The 21,718-nt window shown below is 43.7% G+C and overlaps 1 protein-coding gene and 1 pseudogene across 3 annotated transcripts; one reads left to right on the top strand and one right to left on the bottom strand.

The window, feature by feature from the left end:
- Nucleotides 1–724: 724 nt before the first annotated feature.
- SSX4 (SSX family member 4) lies at nt 725–10,629 on the bottom strand. 3 transcript variants are annotated; one of them, XM_063703247.1, is made up of 8 exons: nt 10,531–10,629; nt 9,961–10,049; nt 9,409–9,523; nt 8,635–8,730; nt 6,723–6,772; nt 4,601–4,736; nt 2,099–2,203; nt 725–1,316 (listed from the first exon to the last, which is right to left on the bottom strand). In XM_063703247.1, the coding sequence occupies exons 2-7, from the start codon at nt 10,027–10,029 to the stop codon at nt 2,103–2,105; spliced, it is 567 nt and encodes a 188-aa protein (XP_063559317.1). In that variant the 5' UTR covers nt 10,030–10,049; nt 10,531–10,629; the 3' UTR covers nt 725–1,316; nt 2,099–2,102. The 3 variants fall into 3 exon arrangements, with proteins under 3 accessions (XP_063559317.1, XP_063559316.1, XP_063559318.1); XM_063703246.1 differs by lacking the exon at nt 10,531–10,629 and adding an exon at nt 2,943–3,047 and having other exon boundaries at nt 789–1,316; nt 9,961–10,029; XM_063703248.1 differs by lacking the exons at nt 4,601–4,736; nt 10,531–10,629 and having other exon boundaries at nt 789–1,316; nt 9,961–10,029.
- LOC115932083 (ornithine aminotransferase, mitochondrial-like) lies at nt 10,502–13,819 on the top strand (annotated as a pseudogene).
- Nucleotides 13,820–21,718: the final 7,899 nt, after the last annotated feature.

Raw genomic sequence — 21,718 nt, 5'->3', positions numbered from 1 at the left:
TCCTCATTCCCCACGTTCCCCAGATGACAATTTCATCTGTGTCTCCTTCCACATACTCCCAAATGGACCGTCCCAGCCCTTGAACTTGAAAATCATTCAGAGAGCAAAGGCCCAGATGCCCAACCACCTGCTGCAGAATCCTGCTCCAGGACTGAAGTGTATAGTCTCTATCAAAATAAAAACTGGAGGCCAGGCGCAGTGGCTCACTCCTGTAATCCCAGCACTTTAGGAGGCCAAGGTGGGAGGATTGCTCGGGCCCAGGAGTTGGAGACCAGCCTGGGTAATATAGCGAGACTTTCTTGACAAAACCTTAAAAAATTAGTGGGTCATGATGGTGCGTGGCTGTAGTCACAGCTTCTCTGGAGGCTGAGGTGGGAGGATCCCTTGAGCCCACAAGTTCAGGGCTGCATGAAGCTATGATCGTGCCACTGCACTCTAGCCTGGACAGAGCAAGACCCCATCTCTAGAAGAAACAAACAAACAAACAATACCAACGACTGGAAATATCTTCCTCTAGAATGGTGGTCAGGAACATCTGTCTGCCTTGTTCTCTGATGTCTCTCCAGCACCTCGAACAGTTCTCAGCACTAGTACACACTCATTAGTTTTTTGTTGAATAAATGACTCCTTTGACACCTCAATTCCACTTCTAAGAATCTTTCCTAAAGAAATATTCACACACGTGCACAGAGCTGTGTGCACAATAATGAGAGGTGCAAACAACTGGGGAACGTTTGCAAAGGTTTATTAACTGTCAGTGACTGATACAAGGGAATCGGATGAGGGGAGTACATGCTGAAGAGGAAACAGAGTGAGGGGGGCTTGACCAGGACGCATGGCAATGGAGAAAAGCAGATGGGAGATGCTTATACTGGTACTTGGTGTGTGTGTGTGCGTGTGTGGTGTGTGTGTAAATGCAGAGGAAAAAATCGGAAATTAAACACTCAGACCTCCCCTCAGTAGTCACATCTGCGGAGAGAGGAGGGTAGTGCTGTTCTATGGAGAGAATACCTGACACTACTTGTTTTCTGAGGTAGGTGCATGGATACACAAGCCGAAATATGCATTAAGCATGTCTTGCTCATCAACGAAAATGCTAATGTCTAACAGAATGGCACACTGCAAGAAAATACAACGGAAACGCCAACATCGAACTCTTGGCACGCTAAGAAAAATGACGCTCAACTTTTCACTGTTGTGAACACTTGCTTTCACTTGCTATGCACCTGATGACGAGGGGTCCGCAGCCATGCCCATGTTCGTGAAAGGTCACCACGTTCTGCTTCTCATCATGGGCATGTGTCGTATCCCCCAGGCTGAGGCGAGAAGAGAGAAGGAAAGTAAGTGGCAGTGAGTTCCCACCACGTGGCAACTCAATCTCAACTCCTCCTGACCTGCAGACCCTGCACACTCCGATTCTGCCCTATCTCAGGACCTGCACACGCCTTCCACGGTTCCTCGAAGTGAACCATCTGTTCATGCCACAGTGACTTCCTCGCCTGGGTTTTCAATTCCTAGGCTAGAGGAAGGTGTGGCCCGCACATCAGGGCTGACCTGGGGTTTGGGAACCCACAGCATCCTGGGTAGGGAGCAACCTTGGATATACAGGGCAGGGAGTAGAAAGAGCATGGGAAATTGGCCGGGCACGGTGGCTCATGCCTGTAAACTCAGCACTTTGGGAGGCCGAGGCAGGTGGATCACGAGGTCAGGAGTTCAAGACCAGCCTGACGAACATGGTGAAACCCCGTCTCTACTAAAAATGCAAAAATTACCCTGGTGTGGTGGTGTGCACCTGTAATCCCAGCTACTCAGGAGGCTGAGGCAGGAGAATTGCTTGAACCTGAGACGCACAAGTTGCAGTGAGCCAAGATCGCGCCACTACACTCCCGCGTGGGCGACAGAGCAAGACTCCCTCTCAAAAAGGAAAAAAAATAGAAAGAAAGAGCATGGGAAATCTCAGCATTCAGCCTCAATGCTGTACCCTAGAAAATTATGAGAAGGGAATGATTTGGGGAACAAGTGATAAGATGGGATACCAGTACCATAACAGAATAGCACATCTGCAAGGATGTGGAGGGTGAGCCAAAAGTTCACTTACGGAGTTACTCGTCATCTTCCTCAGGGTCGCTGATCTCTTCATAAACTACCAGCTGCTTTCTCTCACGCAGTCTGTGGGTCCAGGCATGTTTCCCCCTTTTGGGTCCTATGATGGGGAAGAGTTGGAAAATGAGGGTTGGGTAGATTGGAGAGTGTTAGGCTCTGTTTTCTCAAAAGAAGGAGATGCCTCTCCCCTCCCAAGTGCCCCGGACCTTCTTTATCCAGTTTTTCACATTCCCTGGTTTAGAGAGGCTCAGGCCTTAGATCCACACCAATACAGGCCAAATGCCAATTAAAATTTTAGCTTCTGGCTCCTTCCGTTGTCAGGTTAAATTCCCAACCTCTTCACTTACGGGAACATTCACCGATACCTCCTTTCATTCAGCATGTATTTGTTAAGGGCACACAGGCATACCTTGTATTATTGCACCTCATTTTTATAGTGCTTCACAGATACTGCAATTTTTTGGGGGGAATTCTCACCAATTTTATACTTTTCCGTTATTAGTATATCTGTTATAGTGATCTGTCATTAGTGAGCTTTGACGTTATTATTGCAATTGTTTTGTTGCTCTTTAGTCTTTTAAAGTAATTTTTGTTTTTTATGTTAGTGGGTACACAGTAGGTGTATATACTTATGGGGTACGTGAGATGTTTTGATACACGCATGCAATGCATAATAATCACGTCATGGAAAATAGGGTATCCATCCCCTCAAACATTTATCCTTGTGTTACAAACAATTCATTTACACTCTTTTAGTTTTTTTAAATGTACGATTAAGTTATTATTGACTATAATCATCCTGTTGTATGTAATTGTTTTTGGGGTACCATGAACTGCACCCACAGAAGATGACAAACTTAATCGATCAATGTTGTGTGTGTTCTGACTGCTCCACCGATGAGCTCTTCCCCATCTCTCCTCCTTTTCTTGGGCCTCCCTATTTCCTGAGACACAGCAACACTGAAATTAGGACGATTAAGAACCCTACAATGGCCGCTAAGTGTTCAAATGAAAGGAAGAGTCGCATGTCTCTCACTTTAAATCAGAAGCTAGAAATGGCTAAGCTTAGTGAGGAAGCATGCTGAAAGCCAAGACAGGCTGAAAGCTCGGCCTCTTCCACCAAACAGCCAAGCTGTGAATGCAAAGGAAAAGTTCGTGAAGGAAATAATAGTACATAATGCAAAGGAAAAGTTCTTGAAGGAAATAATAATACTAATACTCCAGTGAACACACGAATAAGAAAGCAAAACTGCCTTACTGCTCAAATAGAGAAAGTTTGAGTGGTCAGGATAAAACGTGAAACCAGCCGCAACATTCCCTTAAGCCAAAGTCTAATTCAGAGCAAGACCAGAACTCTCTTCAAGTCCATGAATGCTGAGAGAGGTGAAGAAGCTGCAGGAGAAACGTGTGAAGCTAGCAGAGGTTGGTTCGTGAGGTTTAAGGAAAGAAGCCGTCTCTATAACATAAAAGTGCAAGGTAAAGCAGCAAACCCTGATGGAGAAGCTGCAGCAAGTTATCCAGAAGATCTAGCTAAGGTCACTGATGAAGGTGGCTACACGAAACAACAGATTTTCAGTGTAGATAAAATAGCCTTCTATTGGAAGGAGATGCCATCTAGGACTTTCATAGCTAGATAGGATTGACTCCAACTTTGAAAGAAGTTCTACTGTGGGTAAAATGCTATCCAATAGCATCGCATACTACAGAGAAATCCTTCATGAAAGGGAGAGCTAATTGATGTGGCAAATTTCATTGTTGTCATCTTTTAAGAAACTGCCACAGCCACTCCACCCTTCAGCAACCACCACCTTGATCAGCCAGCAGCCATCAACACCGAGGCAAGATCCTCCACCAGCAAAAAGAGTGTGACTCACTGAAGGCTCAGAAGATTGTTAGCATTTTTTATCGATGAATTATTTTAAAATAAAGGTATGTACATTTTCAGACTTAATGCTATTGCACACTTAGTAGACTGCAGTATAGTGTAAACGTAATGTTTTTATGCACTGCAAAACAAAACAAAACAAAAAAAAAATGTGTGTGACTCACTTTATTGCAGTGGTCTGGAACCGAACCTGCAATATCTCTGAAGCACACCTGTATTGGGTAACAGGCATTGAGCTGAGTAAGATATGATCCCAGGTTATCACAGATAGAATTGCTTGAGCACCTTTCATGTCATCAGGCCTTCTAGATTAAATTTAATGTCTCCAAACAATTTATGAACTATGATTCTTTATTTCCATCTTATGGACTAGGAACCTGGAGCTGAGGAAATTTGGAAGACTTTCCCCAAGTCACGTGGTTTTTTTTATATGGATGACAACTCCAGTCTGTGTCTCTGGAAGTCATGTCTAACATCTCATCTGGAGCTGGGCGAGCTCCTCAGCCCAGCCTGGACCCTGGCTTGTCTGGGATCCATGCCACACACCCAGTCCACACACCTGAACACAGCCAGGGAAGCCAGAGGGGTTGTTCCCGAATTCTTTCCTCTTACCAGATGTCTTGTTAATCTTCTCCAAGGTACTTGGATTTCCCGGGGGGCACAGCTGTTTCCCATCATTTTGTGGGCCAGATGCCTCTGGCACTTCCTTCAAATCATTTTCTTCCTCTGCTGGCTTCTTGGGCATGATCTTTACAATGTGAAGGTCGCAGATAAACAGTATCAGTGACATTTCTACAGTGCTTTAGAGCTTACAAAGGGTCTTCACGTGCATTAGCTTATTCAATGCTCTCAACAAGACTGGGAGAGTTACACAGGCCTAAATTAGGAGAAACCTGGGAGGTTAGAAGGGAAAGGAATGGCCTAAATGAATGGGGTTTCCAGGGCTAGAATGCTTATCTTCACACTCTTTTAAGACTCACATTCTTGCAAACAGCAAAAATCTCCATTTAACTGAGAGTTTGGTATACAGAAGATTTGGAGAATAGCATTCTAAGAATTCACAAGGTCTAGAAAAGAAAGAGCTTCTATAAAATACAAGGGATCCCATATAAGCTTGTAGACAGCTGCTGGGAGAGTAAATGTAAAAACATAGAGAGGCGATAAAACACTGCTGGGAAAGACGGTGTGGGGAGATGAATACAGGGACAGGAGAGGTAAAGAAATGGTTTGCTGAAATTAAACTAGGCAGCAAAGAAAGCAGTACCAGACATGGCATACTACCCTACCGAGGCGCCAACATTGAATGTGGAATTAAGTGAGGTGGTACCCATACCAACTCTGGTTGCATTGGGATGTGTCACTGACCAACAACCTTAAGCTACTTCTTTTTCCTTTTTTTTTTTTTTTTTTTGACACGGAGTCTTGCTCTGTTGCCAGGCTTGAGTGCAGTGGCGCGATCTCAGCTCACTGTAACCTCCATCTCCCAGGTTCAACCATTCTCCTGCCTCAGCCTCCAGAGTAGCTGGGACTACAGGTAGGCTCTAACACGCACCGTTAAGTTTTCTATTTTTAGTAGAGACAAAGTTTCACCATGTTGGGCAGGATGGTCTCCATCTCTTCACCTCGTGATCCACCCGCCTCAGCCTCCCAAAGTGCTGGGATTACAGTTGTGAGACACTGCGCCTGGCCCTTAAGCTACTTTTTATTCAGCTTCCTCACTTACGAAATAGTCAACAATGCATGTAAAATAGGCTAAGGGAAAGTGCTCTCTGAGCTTGTAAACACTGTTTAAATGTAGTAATAATAAAAAACTAATACTTTTCATGATCCTTCTTTGAATTTGGTCTCCACACTGGCAACCCAACTCCCAGATCCCTTTACCCTCCAAACCAGAGTTGGATCTGCAGTTGTGGGATCACTCATTCAGGGGCCTTCGAGGGATCCCCTGGGCTGGGACGGGGGCTTCCCAGATGCCCCAGGTGCACACAAGGCACTCAAGGAGCTCACAGCAGGGAGGGGCCAACAGTCAAAGCGATTCCTAAGCCATGTGAGTGGCCCCGGTAACAGAGCAGAGGCCAGCTGGTCCTTCCTGTTGTGAGAGTGGGTGTCTCAATGGAAGCACCAGCAGGCCCTATGGGGTGAAGCCCTAGTGAGCAACATCTGAACTTCATAAACAAATGCAAACGTGAATGAGCTTTAAATGGCTTGGAGCTCTGGATCAGACTACCACTGACACTGTGCCCCAGGAAAATTCTCTAACATCTCTGTACAATGATAGCCTCATTTTATTATTATGCTGCTGATAACTATGATCTAAAACATGAACTATGATTCTTTACTTCCATTTCATGGACCAGGAGTCTGGATCTCAGAGAACTTAGAAGATTTGCACCAAGTTACATGTCTTTTATATGGGTGACAATTGAAGTGTGTGGCTCGATAGTATTTGGAGATAGTAATAGAAACATCGTCATAGAGGTCTTCTTAAGGATTAAATAAATTAACCCATGTGAACTGCTTAAAATAGTAATCTGGCATCACTATGAAAACCAAAGAAGTATTAAGGATCACAACTGTTAGTATTAGCAAGCCGTCGGTGCCACATAAGTTATTGTGATAGACATGGGGAGGAGGAGGCAGTGAGGGCATGTTTGATATTCTCCCACTCTTACCAGTGTTCGCATCCGTGCAGGGACAAACGTTCTCTGGTCCTCTAGATTTGAGAGACACTCACCTTCGGGAAGATTCTCTGGAGCCTGCCGAAAGTCATCTGAGGACGTTCAACTGAAAGAGAATACATCAGAATTTTTCTTTGTTGGTAAAGATTTCCAAACTCTAGAGAGACTTCTGTCGCATGAGGGCATTCTGCAGCAGAGGTTGTGAGACCACTCATTGTTGAGGAGTTATTGGAGATTTGCTTCTAAATTATGTTTAGTCATGGTTGGTTCATTTATCTGTGGCATCAATTCAGAATTTTCCATCTCATGGTTTATCACATGGGTATTAAACCCCATCACAGTCTCATCTCATTCCATTACATATCTTTTACTTTTTCCCAAATAGTTAAATTGATTGGTTGGGAATCTAAACTGTAATCACTCAAGATGTGCAACAACTAAAAATCACTGTACACTTCAAATGGTTGAATCTTATGGTATGTCAATTAAGCTGTTAACTGTGTGATGAACCATCGATGATTTAGTCCAGTGGCTCTGAAATATTTTCAGTATAAATATTTGACACTCATTTAATGTCAAAAACTTGGCAGATACTCAAGCACTGGCTTTTCAGACCTCTTATAGTGATTGTGGGAGATCGTAGAATCTGGCCTGTTTAGTTGGGAAGTAATAGGTCTATGGGAGACAGTTTGGACATTCTGACCTTGTCTTGTAACTGTGTTCTCAGAGCAGAAGAGCAAGTAAACACATATGTCCCCTTTATATTCCTGAAATGCACAAAGATCTCTACGCGAAACTTGTCTTTTTTTCACCCTATATTATCTCTGCTCACTGACAAGTGGGAAAGCTCTCTGTGTGTTGGATGAGGGATCACTCTTTCAAACTCTCTTCCAAGCTCATCACGGAGAATTGGGGTTGTTGGGGAATGTGAGGACTATTTGGTTTTGATAAAATACAGAGAAACAGCGATCTTTATTACATAATGTGTTCATCACCCTCACTCCTAAGATACTTATCCAATACCTACATGCTGTTAATGAAACAAACTCCGGAAATTTTTGGCGGATCTACAGTTTTAACATTTTCTTTTTTTTTTTTTTTTTCACTTTTCACATTTTCTTAAATGTCCTTTGATTCATTAACAGTGCTTAGGAAGAACAACATGTCATTTAAAAAAGAAATATTTCAAACACACAGAAAAGTATGGGGAACAAAACTGAGTACAGTCGGGTCTCAACATTACCCCACAGTTATCTTAGATCTGATTTATTTATTCAGAATATTAGCAATAGTATAAACAGTCCAGGAGTGGTAGCTCACGCCTGTAATCCCAGCATTTTGGGAGGCTGAGGCGAGTGGATCACCTGAGGTCAGGTAGTTTGAGGCCAGACTGGCCAACATGGTGAAACCCCGTCTCCACCAAAAATACAAAAATTACCTGGGTGTGGAGGCGAGCGCCTGTAATCCCAGCTACTCGGGAGGCTGAGGCAGGAGAATCGCTTGAACCTGGGAGGTGCAAGTTGCAGTGAGCTCAGATTTTGCTGTTGCACTCCAGGCAGGGTGACAAGAGTGAAATTCTGTCTCAAAAAAAAATAACAATAACAAAAAACACAAAACACACTATCAACAAGTCACAGCTGAAGCTGTCTGTGCAGCACTCGTCAATCCCTGCCCTCCCTCCCTCCTCCACTTACAGCCAGTCACCTTAATTTGATGGCGTTTTATTCACATTCATGTTTGTATACATTTACCATTTACTTATTATCCATAAAAATATATTTTCTTGTTTTGCATGTTTTAGAATTTTATGTGATTGGCCTCTGTAGTTAACTTTCTGCATGCAATTTTTTTTTCACTCAGCCCCGATGTGTATGAGGGAACAAATGCCTGAGGATCTTTCCCAGGTAGCTGAGCTGAAAAGCAACTGGGCTTGAGGAGACCCTTTCCAGCCCCTTCCAGTCTACTCACCCTGATTCCTGTGGTTTCGATCGTTACCAAAATCATTCCCGTGGAAGTCTGCAGCCCGTTTACTACACATGAAAGGTGGGAGGGTGACCTTGAAACCTAGAAAGGAGCAAAATGTTTATTTCCTAAGAGACAAGCTTGGGCCTGGCACGGTGGCTCATGTCTGTAGTACCAGCCCTTTGGGAGGCTGAGGCTGGAGGATTGCTTGAGGCGAGGCGCTCAACACTAGCCTGGGCAACACAGAGAGACCCACATATCTACAAAATATAAAATAAAATTAGTTGGGCATAGTGGCACGTGCCTGTAGCCTCAGCTACTCCACAGGCTGGGCAGGAGGATTGCTAGAGCCCAGGAGTTCGAGGCTGCAGTGAGCTATGCTTGCACTACTGCACTCTTCCCTAGGTGACAGAGTGAGACTCTGACTTAAAAAAAAAGAGAGAGAGAGAGAGAGAGAGAGAGACAAGCCAAGAGAAGGAAGGGAGGGTGTGCGTGTTGGGTGGGGGGATGCCGGGATGCCACAGAGACAGTTGGGCTCATCAGAAAAGACGCCTATGGGAGAGAAACGTGCAGGATCCAGGTATGAGCTCCACTATGGCCAGTCCCTGCCCTCAGCCCTGACAGGATACAGAAGAGGAGAACACCCAGAAGCTGCCTTGTGATTTTTCCCTGCACAAAAGGAAAATGTGGGGTACTTTCTGCAGCCTAAGAAGTAGCCAAAACAGGAAAAGGGATGCTCATGTGTCCCCAGGCTTGTCTGTTTCTAGAACTTTCTGTTACCTAGTTTAGTCATGACCTCATAGTTTAGCTTCATATACACATAGATGATTTTCTCCGAGGATTTCATCTTTTCCCACTCTTTCTTAGAGAAGTATTTGGCAATATCATCGAAGGCCTGGAAAAAAAAAAAAAGGAATTTTGGCAGTGACTCAGCTAGGCATGTCTGCCATTCAGCTGGAGCCGCTTCCTGTGTGCGGGATCTGGGAAGTGGGGATGATAGTCTGTCCTGGTTGATGCCATGGCTAACTGACAGAACATGAGGGAACTTCCCTAGCTTCTCCCCTGCCACACAGTAGGGCTTCAGTGCTGCTGGCTGGCTCTCCTCCCACCTTCCAGAATGGAGTGGGAGTCACCAAATGAAGTGCAAGGTCAGAGACTTGTCTCCAGGGATGCTAGGTGATGACAGAGCGAGGGTGGGAGGCTCCCAAGGGTCCAAATCTCCCCTGAGACCCTGCTCCTTGTCCCTAGTACCTCTGTCCTCCCCTCCTCAGAAACCTGGTCACCCCACACTGTCCCCTGGGCCACTACTCTGCCCCCTCCAGGTCACCTCACCTTTCGTAACTTCTCTGATATTTGAGCATCATCCCTGGGTCTCCTTGCAAAGGCGTCGTCTCCGTTCATGGCACTGGGAGCAGTCTCACCTGCGAGAGAAACAGCCTGAGTCTTTCCAGCCTCAGGACCTTTGGTGCTCTGGGCGGGGTGGTGCACGCCTGTAGTCCCGGGGCCGAGACGAGAGGATCGCTTGAGCCCAGGAGGAATGATTTGAGTGAGCCTTTTTTTTTTTTTTTGAGACAGGGTCTCGCTCTGTTGCCCAGGCTGTGTTGCAGTGGCGCGATCGTGGCTCACTGCAACCTCCGCCTCCCGGGTTCAAGCGATCCAGCACCTGTGGGCCTCCAAAGTGCTGGGATTACAAGCGTGAGCCACCACGCCCAGCCCAGATTTTTTAAGTTACTACAGAGCTCCTAGGAAAAATCCCCTACCCGAAAAAGTTAGAAACTGACAGGAAGAATTTGAGATGGCGACCTGCCTCACATAAATACATTATTAAAATTAGATAAGAAATGCACCACGGGGGAGGGGAGGGGTAGGAAGAATGGAAAGAGAAAATCAGCGCATGCTTACCCTGATGGTGGAAGAATCAAAAGAGCAAATTGGAGTGTGCGTACTCTGAATTTAAAGTAGCCAATCCAAGGGGATGCTTTCGGCGGGAAAATCAGAGTCTCCCCTCCCCCCCGCCTTGGGAAGGTTCTGTCCCTAGAGCCTGGACTGACAGACGCCACATCAGCTTCGCTTGTTCCGCCTACTGTTCTGACTTCTAATTGGCCAGATGGAGTTCACTAACTGCCCTGATTGGTCCATCATCCTTGGGCAGTGACATTGCAGAATGTTGTCGCCTCCTCTGGCCACACTTTGCGCGACAAAGTGGGTGGCCCTCAGGCGCCATCAGGAGATTTTGAACTCTCCGAAGACCGTCCCTGGATCTTGGGTTAAACATCTGGATTCTAGTCTGAACCGTGGGAGGAAAAAATATAGTCGATCTGTGATTTTTCTATTTGAAAGACACAGTGTTTTCCAAACTAGCACATTTGCGGAGGTTTGCTGTACTTAGTCGTGGAGTTCATTCTTCAGTGGCTTCTACATCTGTTGGAACTAAAAAAACAGTCCAAGGCCCTCCAACCTCTTTTATTCTTTTTTTTTTTTTGTAGTTTTCTTTTTTTTCTTTTATTATTATACTTTAAGTTTTAGGGTACATGTGCACATTGTGCAGGTTAGTTACATATGTATACATGTGCCACGCTGGTGCGCTGCACCCACTAACTCGTCATCTAGCATTAGGTATATCTCCCAACGCTATCCCTCCCCCCTCCCCCCACCCCACAACAGTCCCCAGAGTGTGATGTTCCCCTTCCTGTGTCCATGTGATCTCATTGTTCAATTCCCACCTATGAGTGAGAATATGCGGTGTTTGGTTTTTTGTTCTTGCGATAGTTTACTGAGAATGATGATTTCCAATTTCATCCACGTCCCTACAAAGGACATGAACTCATCATTTTTTTATGGCTGCATAGTATTCCATGGTGTATATGTGCCACATTTTCTTAATCCAGTCTATCATTGTTGGACATTTGGGTTGGTTCCAAGTCTTTGCTATTGTGAATAGTGCCGCATTTTTGGAAGGGAATCTAAGTGTGGTGCGCACAATTACCATCCTTTACCTGTAGCCCTGGAGAGAGGAAAATGTATTTACTTATGGGATGTGATTGTGGTATTGGTTACATCCGCCTTGGTCAATCCTCCCATCTCGTTCTCGGGACTACAGGCATGCACCACCCTGCCCAGGTTTGTTTTTGTTATTATTATTATTATTTTTTAGTTGAAACTGGGTTTCTCTATGTTGGCCAGGCTGGCCTCAACCTCCTGGGCTCAAGGGATCCTCCCGCCTCCTCAGCCTGGGGACCACAGGCATGCACCACCCTGCCCACGGTATTTTTTTTGTTTTTCAGTAGAAACCGGGTTTTGCTATGTTGCACAGACTGGCCTCAACCTCCTGGGCTCAAGCAATGCTTCCACCTCAGCCTCGGGACCATAGGCATGTGCCATTCTGCCCTGATAATTTTTTTTAGGAGAGACAGGCTTTCGCTATGTTGACCAGGCTGGTATCGACCTTCTGGGCTCAAGCAATCCTCCCACCTCAGCCTGGGAACTACAGGGGTGAGCCACCCCGCCCACGCTATTTTTTGTTGTTCTTCTTGTTAGTAGAAATGGGGTTTCACTATGTTGGCCAGGCTGGCCTTGACCTCCTGGGCTCAAGCAATCCTCCTGCCTCGGCCTCGGGACCACCGGCACACACCACCCAGCCCCCACTAATATCTTTAATTTTTCTAGTAGAGACAGTTTCGCTATGTTGTCCAGGCTGGTCTCTACCTCCTGGGTTCAAGTGATCCTCCCGCCTCGGCCTCGGGACTGCAGGCCTGCACCACCCTGCCTTTTGCTATGTTTCCCAGGCTGGTCTCAACCTCCTGGGTTCACTCAATGATTTGAACCCGGGAAGGGGAGGTTGCATTGAGCTGAGATCCCACCACTGCACTCCAGCCTGGGTGACAGAGAAAAACTGTCGAAAAGAAAAGGAAGGGAAGGGAGAAGGGAAGGGAGAAGGGATGGGAGAAGGGAAGGGAGAAGGGAAGTGAAAGGAGAAGCGAAAGGAAGGGAAGGGGAGAACGGAAGGGAAGAAGGAAGGGAAGAAAGGGAAGGGAAGATGGGAAGGGAAGACAGGAAGGGAAGATGGGAAGGGAAGAGAAGAAGGGAAGAGAAGAAGGAAGGGAAGGAAAGGGAAGAAGGAAGGGAAGGGAAGAAGGAAGGGAGGGAGGGAGGAAGGAAGGAAGGAAAGAAAGAAAGAAGGAAGGAAGGAAGGAAGGAAGGAAAGAAAGAAAGAAAGAAAGAAAGAAAGAAAGAAAGGAAGAAAGACCAGCTGAGTCTCCGTAAGAACAGTAAGCTTTGTGGTATTTTATCTTACCCTCGTCCCATCTCATGATTCCAGCTTGGTTCTGTTTATTGTTGACGAAATACAGACAGGAGTGGCCAGAACTGGTAGATGGCTGGCTGTTGATCATGAAAATGTTAGGCCTGATATAGTCCTCCTTGGAAAGGCCCTTTCTGGGGCTTATACTCTGTGTCTGCGATGCTGTGGGACGATGACATAATGCTGACCATTAAGCCAGGGGAACGTGGGTCCACATACGGTGACAATCCACTAGGCTGCCAAGTGGCCATCGCAGCCCTTGAAGTTTTAGAAGAAGAAAACCTTGCTGAAAATGCAGAAAAAATGGGTATTCTCTTGAGAAATGAACCCATGAAGCTACCTTCTGATGTTGTAACTGTTGTAAGAAGAAAATAATTATTTTATTTATGTATTTATTTGCTTAAGTCACAGGTTCACTCTGGTTGCCCAGGCTGGATTGCAATGGTGCGATCTTGGCTCACTGCAACCTCTGCCTCCTGGGTTCAAGTGATTCTCCTGCCTCAGCCTCCTGAGTAGCTGGGATTACAGGAACGCACCACTATGCCCAGCTAACTTTTGTATTTTTAGTAGAGATGGGGTTTCACCATGTTGGCCAGGCCGGTCTCGAACTGCTGACCTCAGGTGATCCACCCACCTTGGCCCCCCAAAGTGTTGGGATTACAGGTGTGAGCCACCACGCCCGGTGTGGAAAAGAATTATTAAATGCTATTGTTATTAAAGAAACCAAAGATTGTGATGCTTGGAAAGTGTGTGTCTAAGACTTCGAGATAATGGACTTCTGGCCAAGCCAACCCATGGCGACATCATCAGGTTTCACCTCTGCTGGTGGTCAAGGAGGATGAGATTCCAGGGTTAATTGTTATCATTAACAAGACCATCTTGTCGTTCTGAGTGTAGCAGCCGTTTTCAGTGGTCCCTGGGAGCCGGCTGGAGACAGGTGGTCCTGTAAAAGCTCTGCTCTTAATGTGGGCACATTCCACTCCCATGTGTCTTCAAAACCTTTTCGTGGAATATATGTTTTTTGCAGTTGATACATACTAGAACAACGTTTATGAACCTGCCCGTTGCTTTGTAACGTAAGTAAGAGAATTTAATGGCATCTATATTCAATGAATGTTTTGATGTGCATGTGTACTTTCTAAGGTAAAATGCATCTATGTATATTGACAGCCTTTAAATCACATCCTTCAGTATAATTTATATATGTTTTTATAATTTCCATGCTAGTATAAATGTTTTGTATTTGAAAATGTTATCTCTGGGGTATTACATAAATGGCTTCACCTTATAAAGTCAAATCATTGTTATCATTGAATTTTAGGAAGGATGAATGGTTAAGCATATATAAAATACTAATATTAAGTAAACTTCATGTTGGCCAACACCAGGATGTATTCTATGGATGCCATTATTTTCGATTAAGAATTAGTGTTTAACATTCCTGAATTGCTTTGAGTGCTTGATTAAAATTTGTAGAAAAATGTTTGTTTATTTTTTATTTTTATTTTTATTTTTTTATTTATTTTTAGCAGAGACGGGGTTTCACCGTGGTCTCGATCTCCTGGCCTCGTGATCCACCCGCCTCGGGCTCCCAAAGTGCTGGGATTACAGGCATGAGCCACCACCGCGCCTGGCCGAAGAATGTTTATTTTTAATAATTTTTTAAATTTTAAATAAAGCTTATATTTCAGAAAAAAATAAGATACAGATCATGGCCAGGTGCGGTGGTTCACGCCTGTAATCCCAGCACTTTGGGAGCCCGAGGTGGGTGGATCACTTCAGGTCAGGAGTTTGAGACCAGCCTGGCTAACAAGGAGAAACCCCGTCTCTACTAAAAATACAAAACTTACCAGGCATGGTGGCACGCACCTGTAATCCCAGCTACATGGGAGGCTGAGACAGGAGAATAGCTTGAACCAGGAAGACAGAGGTTGCAGTGAGCTGAGATCGTGTCACTGCACTCCAGCCTAGGTGACAGAGTGAAAATCCCTCTCGGGGAAAAAAAAAAGAAAGAAAGAAAGAAAAAAAAAAAAGGTACAGGACATTTCCATCACCAAAGTGCTATCCCTTGTGCTACTCATTTTTAGTAATACCCACTCTCCTCCCATCCACCATCCCTAACCCCTGGCAACTACTAATCTTTTTCATTTCTACAATTTTGTCTTTTCTACAATGCTGTACAAATGAAATCTTATAGTATATAACATTTTACAGGCTTATTTCACTCAGCATAATTCCATGGAGATTCATCCAAGATATTAATATTTTTGTATCAATAGTTCATTGTTGTTTTTGTTGTTGAGACGGAGTCTCACTCTGCTGCCCAGGCTGGAGTGCAGTGGTGCGATCCCGGCTCACTGCAACCTCTGCCTCCCAGGTTCAAGAGATTTTACTGCCTCAGCCTCCCGAGTAGCTGTGACTACAGGCGCGTGCCACCACGACCAGGTAATTCTTTTTTTTTTTTTTTTTTTTTTTTTTTTTTGAGACAGAGTCTCACTCTGTCGCCCAGGCTGGAGTGCAGTGGCGCAATCACTGCTCACTGCAAGCTCTGCCTCCTGGGTTCATGCCATTCTCCTGCCTCAGCCTTCTGAGTAGCTGGGACTACAGGCGCCCGCCACCACTCCCGGCTAATTTTTGGTATTTTTTAGTAGAGATGGGGTTTCACCGTGTCAGCCAGGATGGTCTCGATCTCCTGACCGCGTGATCCGCCCGCCTCGGCCTCCCAAAGTGCTGGGATTACATGCGTGAGCCACTGCGCCCGGCCAATTGTTCATTTTTATTACGGAGTAGTATTCCAGGGGATGGATGTACCACAGTTCAACCATTCGCTTATTGCAGGACATATTGATTATTTCCAGCTTTTGGCTATTGCAAGTAAAGCTGCTATGAACAATTGTGTACAAGTTTCTGGATGGGCATACATTTTAACTTCTCTGAAGTGTAATTGTTGAAATGTATGGCAATTGCATGTTTAGTTTTATAAGAAACTACCAAACTGCTTTCCAGAGTGGCTGTAAGATTTTACCTTCCCAGCAGCACTTAATGAGGTGTCCATTTTCTCTGCATCCTTGTCACCATTTGGTGTTGTCACTATGTCTTTTATTTTAACTATTGTAATAAGTGTGTAGTGATACCTCATTGTGGTGTTATTCTGCATCTAGTGAAGGAAATGAGTGTTGAACATCTTTTCATGTGCTTATTTGCTTATTTCCTCTTCAGTGAAATGCATGTTCATATCTTTTCATGATTTTCTAATTGGATTATTTGTTTGCATTTTTTACCATTGAGGTTTCTTTTATTATTATTATTTTGCTTGAGACAGAGTCTCTCTCTGTTACCCAGGCTGGAGTGCAGTGGCATGATCTTGGCTCACTCCAACCTCTGCCTTCCAGGTTCGAGCGATTCTTGTGCCTCAGCCTCCCGCGTAGCTGGGATTACAGGCACGCATCAACATGCCTGTCTAATTTTTGTATTTTTAGTAGAGATGGGTTTTTGCCATGTTGCCCAGGCTGGTCTCAAACTCCTGGCCTCAAGGGATCTGCCTTCCATCCACCTCGACCTTTCAAAGTGCTGGGATTACACGACTGAGCCCCCACACCCGGCCTACGGCTGAGTTTTGAGAGTACTATACATATCCATTATATATTCTGGATGTGAGTCCTTTCTTGGATATGTGGTTTGCAAACATTTTCTCCCAGTCCATACTTTGTTTTTTCATCCTTTTAACAGGGTTTCTTGCAGAGCAAAAGTTTTAAATTGGGTGAAATCTAATTTACTTTTTTTCCTTATGGATTATGCTTTTTGAACTGTTCACCATGCCCTAGATCTCAGACGTTTCTCCTATGTTTTCTTGTAAAAGCTTTTTTTTTTTTAGTTTTATATTTCAGATTTAAATATATGATCCACTTGAGTTACTTTTTTGTATAAAGTTATGAAGATTAGGTCTTTTTTTTTTTTTTTTTTTTTTTTTTTTTGCCTATGGATATGCAACTGCTCCAGCACTATTTGTTAAGCAGACGATCCTTCCTTCTTTCTGTCTCTTTGTAAAAAATCAGTGTGTGGCTATTTCTAGGTTCTCTATTTTGCTCCAGTGATCTATGTGTCTATTCTTCTCCCAATACTACACAGTCTTGATTCCTGTAGCTATATAAGAAGTATTGAAATATGGTAGAGCCATTCCTCCTACCTTATTCTTCTTTTTCAAAAATTGTCTTAGCTATATAATTTTTTTTTGATATGGAGTCTCACTCGTGTCACCCAAGCTGGAGGGCAATGGGGTGATCTCGGCTCACTGCAAACTCTGCCTCCCGGGTTCAAGGGATTCTCCTGTCTCAGCTTCCCGAATAGCTGGCATTACAGGCGTGCACCTCCACACCCGGCTAATTTTTGTATTTTTAGTAGAGATGGGGTTTCGCCATGTTGGCAAGGCTGGTCTCGAACTCCTGACTTCAAGCGATCCGCCCGTCTCGGCCTCCCAAAGTGCTGGGATTACAGGAGTGAGCCACCGTGCCCAGCCCAGCGTTGTCTTAGCTATTGACAATTTGTTACAGCAACAATAAAAAATGAATACATATAGAAACAGATTAGTGAAAAAAAAATAGAAAGTCAAGAAACAGACTAAGTTATGTGCAAAATTCAGCATGCATTTCCAAACACTGGGCAAAAGATGGGTTGTATAATAAACGATTGCTTGACAAGTGTCTATCCATTTGAAAAAATAAATATTAAAATACTTACTTTAAACCACATAAAATAATAAATTCTAAAAATTCACTGACTTAAATGTGAAAACGTGAAGTCATAAAGAACTAGACGAAAATTTAGGAAAATATTACAGTGTAAGACATTTTGAGTTGGCATAGGCACTTCCTGACATTACACCAAGGCTATGAACAATGAATCTGACATACTTAAAGATGTAAAAATTAAAGTATCATCTAAGTCAAAAGACACCATAAACAACTGTGTAAAGAGGCAAATTTTGGAGAAAATGGTGAAGCATCCGCAGTAAAAGTAACCATCTCTAATATACAACAAAGCTTTTGCATATCATAAGAGAAATTGGAACAACCCAGTGAAAAACTTCAGGCACGGCACTACTTCACCGTATAGTAGAAAACGATTACGAAATAGAAAGTATGAAAGTAAAATAATAAAGGAAATGGAGAATAGATCCCAGAAGTTTCACCGTTCATCCAGTAGAAGTTCCAGACATACAGAATAGAAAGACTGGGCCGGGCGCAGTGGCTTACGCCTGTAATCCCAGCACTCTGGGAGGCTGAGGCAGGCAGATCACCTGAGGTCAGGAGTTCGAGACCAGCCTGTCCAACATGGCAAAACCCTGTCTCTACTAAAAATACAAAAATTAGCCCGGTGTGGTGGCAGGCGTCTGAAATCCCAGCTACTTGGGAAGCTGAGGCAGGAGAATCAGTTGAACCTGGGAAGCGGAGGTTGCAGTGAGCTGAGGTCTTGCCACTGCACTACACCCTGGGTGACAGAGCAAAACTACATCACAAAAATGAAAAAAATAAAAAAAAGAATATTAAGACTGGGGAGAAGGCAGTACTTGAAGAAATAATGTTCTAGAATTTTCTGAACTGAACAAAGACACTTTGGGAGGCCGAGATGGGTGGATCGCTTGAGGTCAGGAGTTTGAGACCAGCCTGGCTAACATGGAGAAACACCGTCTCTACTAAAAATACAAAAATTAGCTGGGTGTGGTGACGGGTACCTGAAATTCCAGCTACTTGGGAAGCTGAGACAGGAGAATCGCTTGAACACGGGAGGCAGAGATAGCAGTGAGCCGAGATCACCCCACTGCCCTCCAGCTTGGGCGACAAAAGTGAGACTCCTTCTCAAAAAATGTATATGTAGCTAAGACAATTTTTGAAAAAGAAGAATAAGGTGGGAGGAATGCCTCTACCATATTTCAATACTTCTTATATAGCTACAGGAATCAAGACTGTGTAGTATCGGGAGAAGAATAGACACATAGATCACTGGAACAAAATAGAGAACCTGGAAATTGCCCTACACTGATTTTCCCCAAGAGACAAAAAGAAGGAAGGATCGTCTGCTTAACAAATGGTGCTGGAGCAGTTGCATATCCGTAGACAAAACAACAACAACAACAACAACAAACAAACAACAAGAAAACACCTAATCTTCATATATATATATATATATATATATATATATATATTAAAAACTCAAGTGGCTCATAGATTTAAATCTAAAATATAACACTAAAAAAACTTTTACAAGAAAGAGTAGGAGAAACGTCTGAGATCTAGGCACAGTGAACGGTTCAAAAAGCATAATCCATAAGGAAAAAAATAAATTAGATTTCATCCAATTTAAAACTTTTGCTCTGTAGAAACCGTGTTAAAAGGATGAAAAAACAGGGTGTAAACTGGGAGAAAATGTTTGCAAACCACGTATCCAAGAAAGGACTCACATCCCGAATATATAATGGATATGTATCGTACTCTCAAAACTCAACTGTATGCCAGGCGTGGTGGCTCACGCTTGTAATCCCAGCACTTTGGGAGGTCGAGGTGGACGGAGGGTAGATCCCTTGAGGCCAGGAGTTCGAGACCAGCCTGGGCAACATGGCAAAACCCATCTCTACTAAACATTCAGAAATTAGACAGGCATGATGGTTCGCACCTGTAATCCCAGCTACGCGGGAGGCTGAGGCACGAGAATCGCTTGAACCTGGGAGGCAGAGGTTGGAGTGAGCCAAGATCATGCCACTGCATTCCAGCCTCGGTAGCAGAGCGAGACTCTGTCTCAAAAACAAAACAACGGTAAAAACAAACAAACAAACAAATAATTCAATTAGAAAATTATGAAGATATATGAACATACATTTCACTGAAGAGGAAATAAGCAAATAAGCACATGAAAGGCTGTTCAACACTTACTTGCTTCACTAGATGCAAATTAAGACCACGATGAGGCATCACTACACACTTATTACAACAGCTAAAATAAAAGACATAGTGACAATACGAAATGCTGGAAAGGATGCAGAGAAACTGGACATCTAGTAAAATGCTACTGGGAAGGTAAAATCTTACAGCCACTCTGGAAAGCAGTTTGGTAGTTTCTTATAAAACTAAACATGCAGTGACCATACAATTCATCAATTACCACTTCAGAGAAATTAAAGTGTATGCCCATCCAGAAACTTGTACATAATTGTTCATAGCAGCTTTATTTGTAATAGCCAAATAGCCGGATATAATCAATATGTCCTACAATAGGTGAATGCTCAAACTGTGGTACATCCATACCATGTAATACTACTCAGTAATAAAAATGAACCATTGGCCGTGTGCGGTGGCTCACACTTGTAATCCCGGTATTTTGGGAAGCCGAGGCAGGCAGATCATGAGGTCAGGAGGCAAGTAGATCATGAGGTCAGGAGTTCGAGACCAGCCTGGTTAATATGGTGAAACCCTGTCTCTACCAATAATACAAAAATTAACTGGGCGTGGTGGCGTGCACCTGTAGTCCCAGCTACTTGGGAGGCTGAGGCACGAGAATCGCTTAAACCCGGGAGGCAGAGGTTGCAGTGAGCCGGGATCGCACCACTGCACTCCAGCCTGGGCAGCAGAGTGAGACTCCATCTCAACAACAACAACAACAACAATATGAACTATTGATACACAAATATTAATATCTTGGATGAATCTCCAGGGAATTATGCTGAGTGAAACAAGCCTCTAAAATGTTATATACTATGAGATTTCATTTGTACAGCATTGTAGAAAAGATAAAATTGTAGAAATGAAAAACAGATTAGTGGTTGTCAGGGGTTAGGGATGGTGGATAGGAGGAGAGTGAGTATTACTAAAAATGAGTAGCACAAGGGATGGCATTGTGGTGATGGCAATGGTCTGTACCTTTTTTTTTTTATTTTTATTCCAACACTGAGTCTCACTTTGTCACCCAGGCTGGAACGCAGTGGCAGGCTCTCGGCTCACTGCAACCTCTGCCTCCCAGGTTTGAGCCATTCACCTGTCTCAGACTCCCATGTAGCTGGGTATACAGGCACGTGCCACCACGCCTGGCTAACTTTTGTATTTTTAGTAGAGACGGGGTTTCACCATCTTGGCAGGCTGGTCTCGAACTCCTGACCTCAAGTGATCTGCCTACCTTGGCCTACCAATGTGCTGGGATTACAGGCGTGAACCACTGCACCTGGCCATGTTCTGTATCTTTTTTTTTTTTTTCTGAAATATAAGCTTTATTTTAAATTTAAAGAAATATTAAAAATAAACGTTTTTTACAAATTATAATCAAGCACTCAAAACAATTTAGGAATTTTAAACGCTAATTCTTAATTCAAAATAATGACAACCATAGAATACATTCTGGTGTTGGCCAATATGAAGTTTACTTAATATTAGTATTTAACATATGACTAACCATTCATCCTTCCTAAAATTCAATGATAACAGTGATTTGACTTTACAAGGTGAAGTCTTTTATGTAATACTCCATAGATAACTTTTTCAAATACAAAACATTTATACCAGCAAGGAAATTATAAAAACATATATAAAGTATACCGAAGGACGTGATTTAAAGGCTGTTCTGTATACATAGATATGTTTTACCTTAGAAAGTACAGATGCACATCAAAACACCTTCACTGAATATAGACGCCATTACATTCTCTTACTTACGTTAGGAAGCAAAAGGCAGGTTCATAAATGTTGTTCTATTGTGTATCAACTGAAAAAGATGGATATTCCACAAAAAGGCTTTGAAGACACATGG

The sequence above is a fragment of the Gorilla gorilla genome, chromosome X, assembly GCF_029281585.2.
Source record: "Gorilla gorilla gorilla isolate KB3781 chromosome X, NHGRI_mGorGor1-v2.1_pri, whole genome shotgun sequence".
Taxonomy (NCBI): Eukaryota; Metazoa; Chordata; class Mammalia; order Primates; family Hominidae; genus Gorilla; species Gorilla gorilla.
The sequence above is the reverse complement of the archived record's forward strand: the minus strand, read 5'-3'. Positions and strand labels throughout refer to the sequence as shown.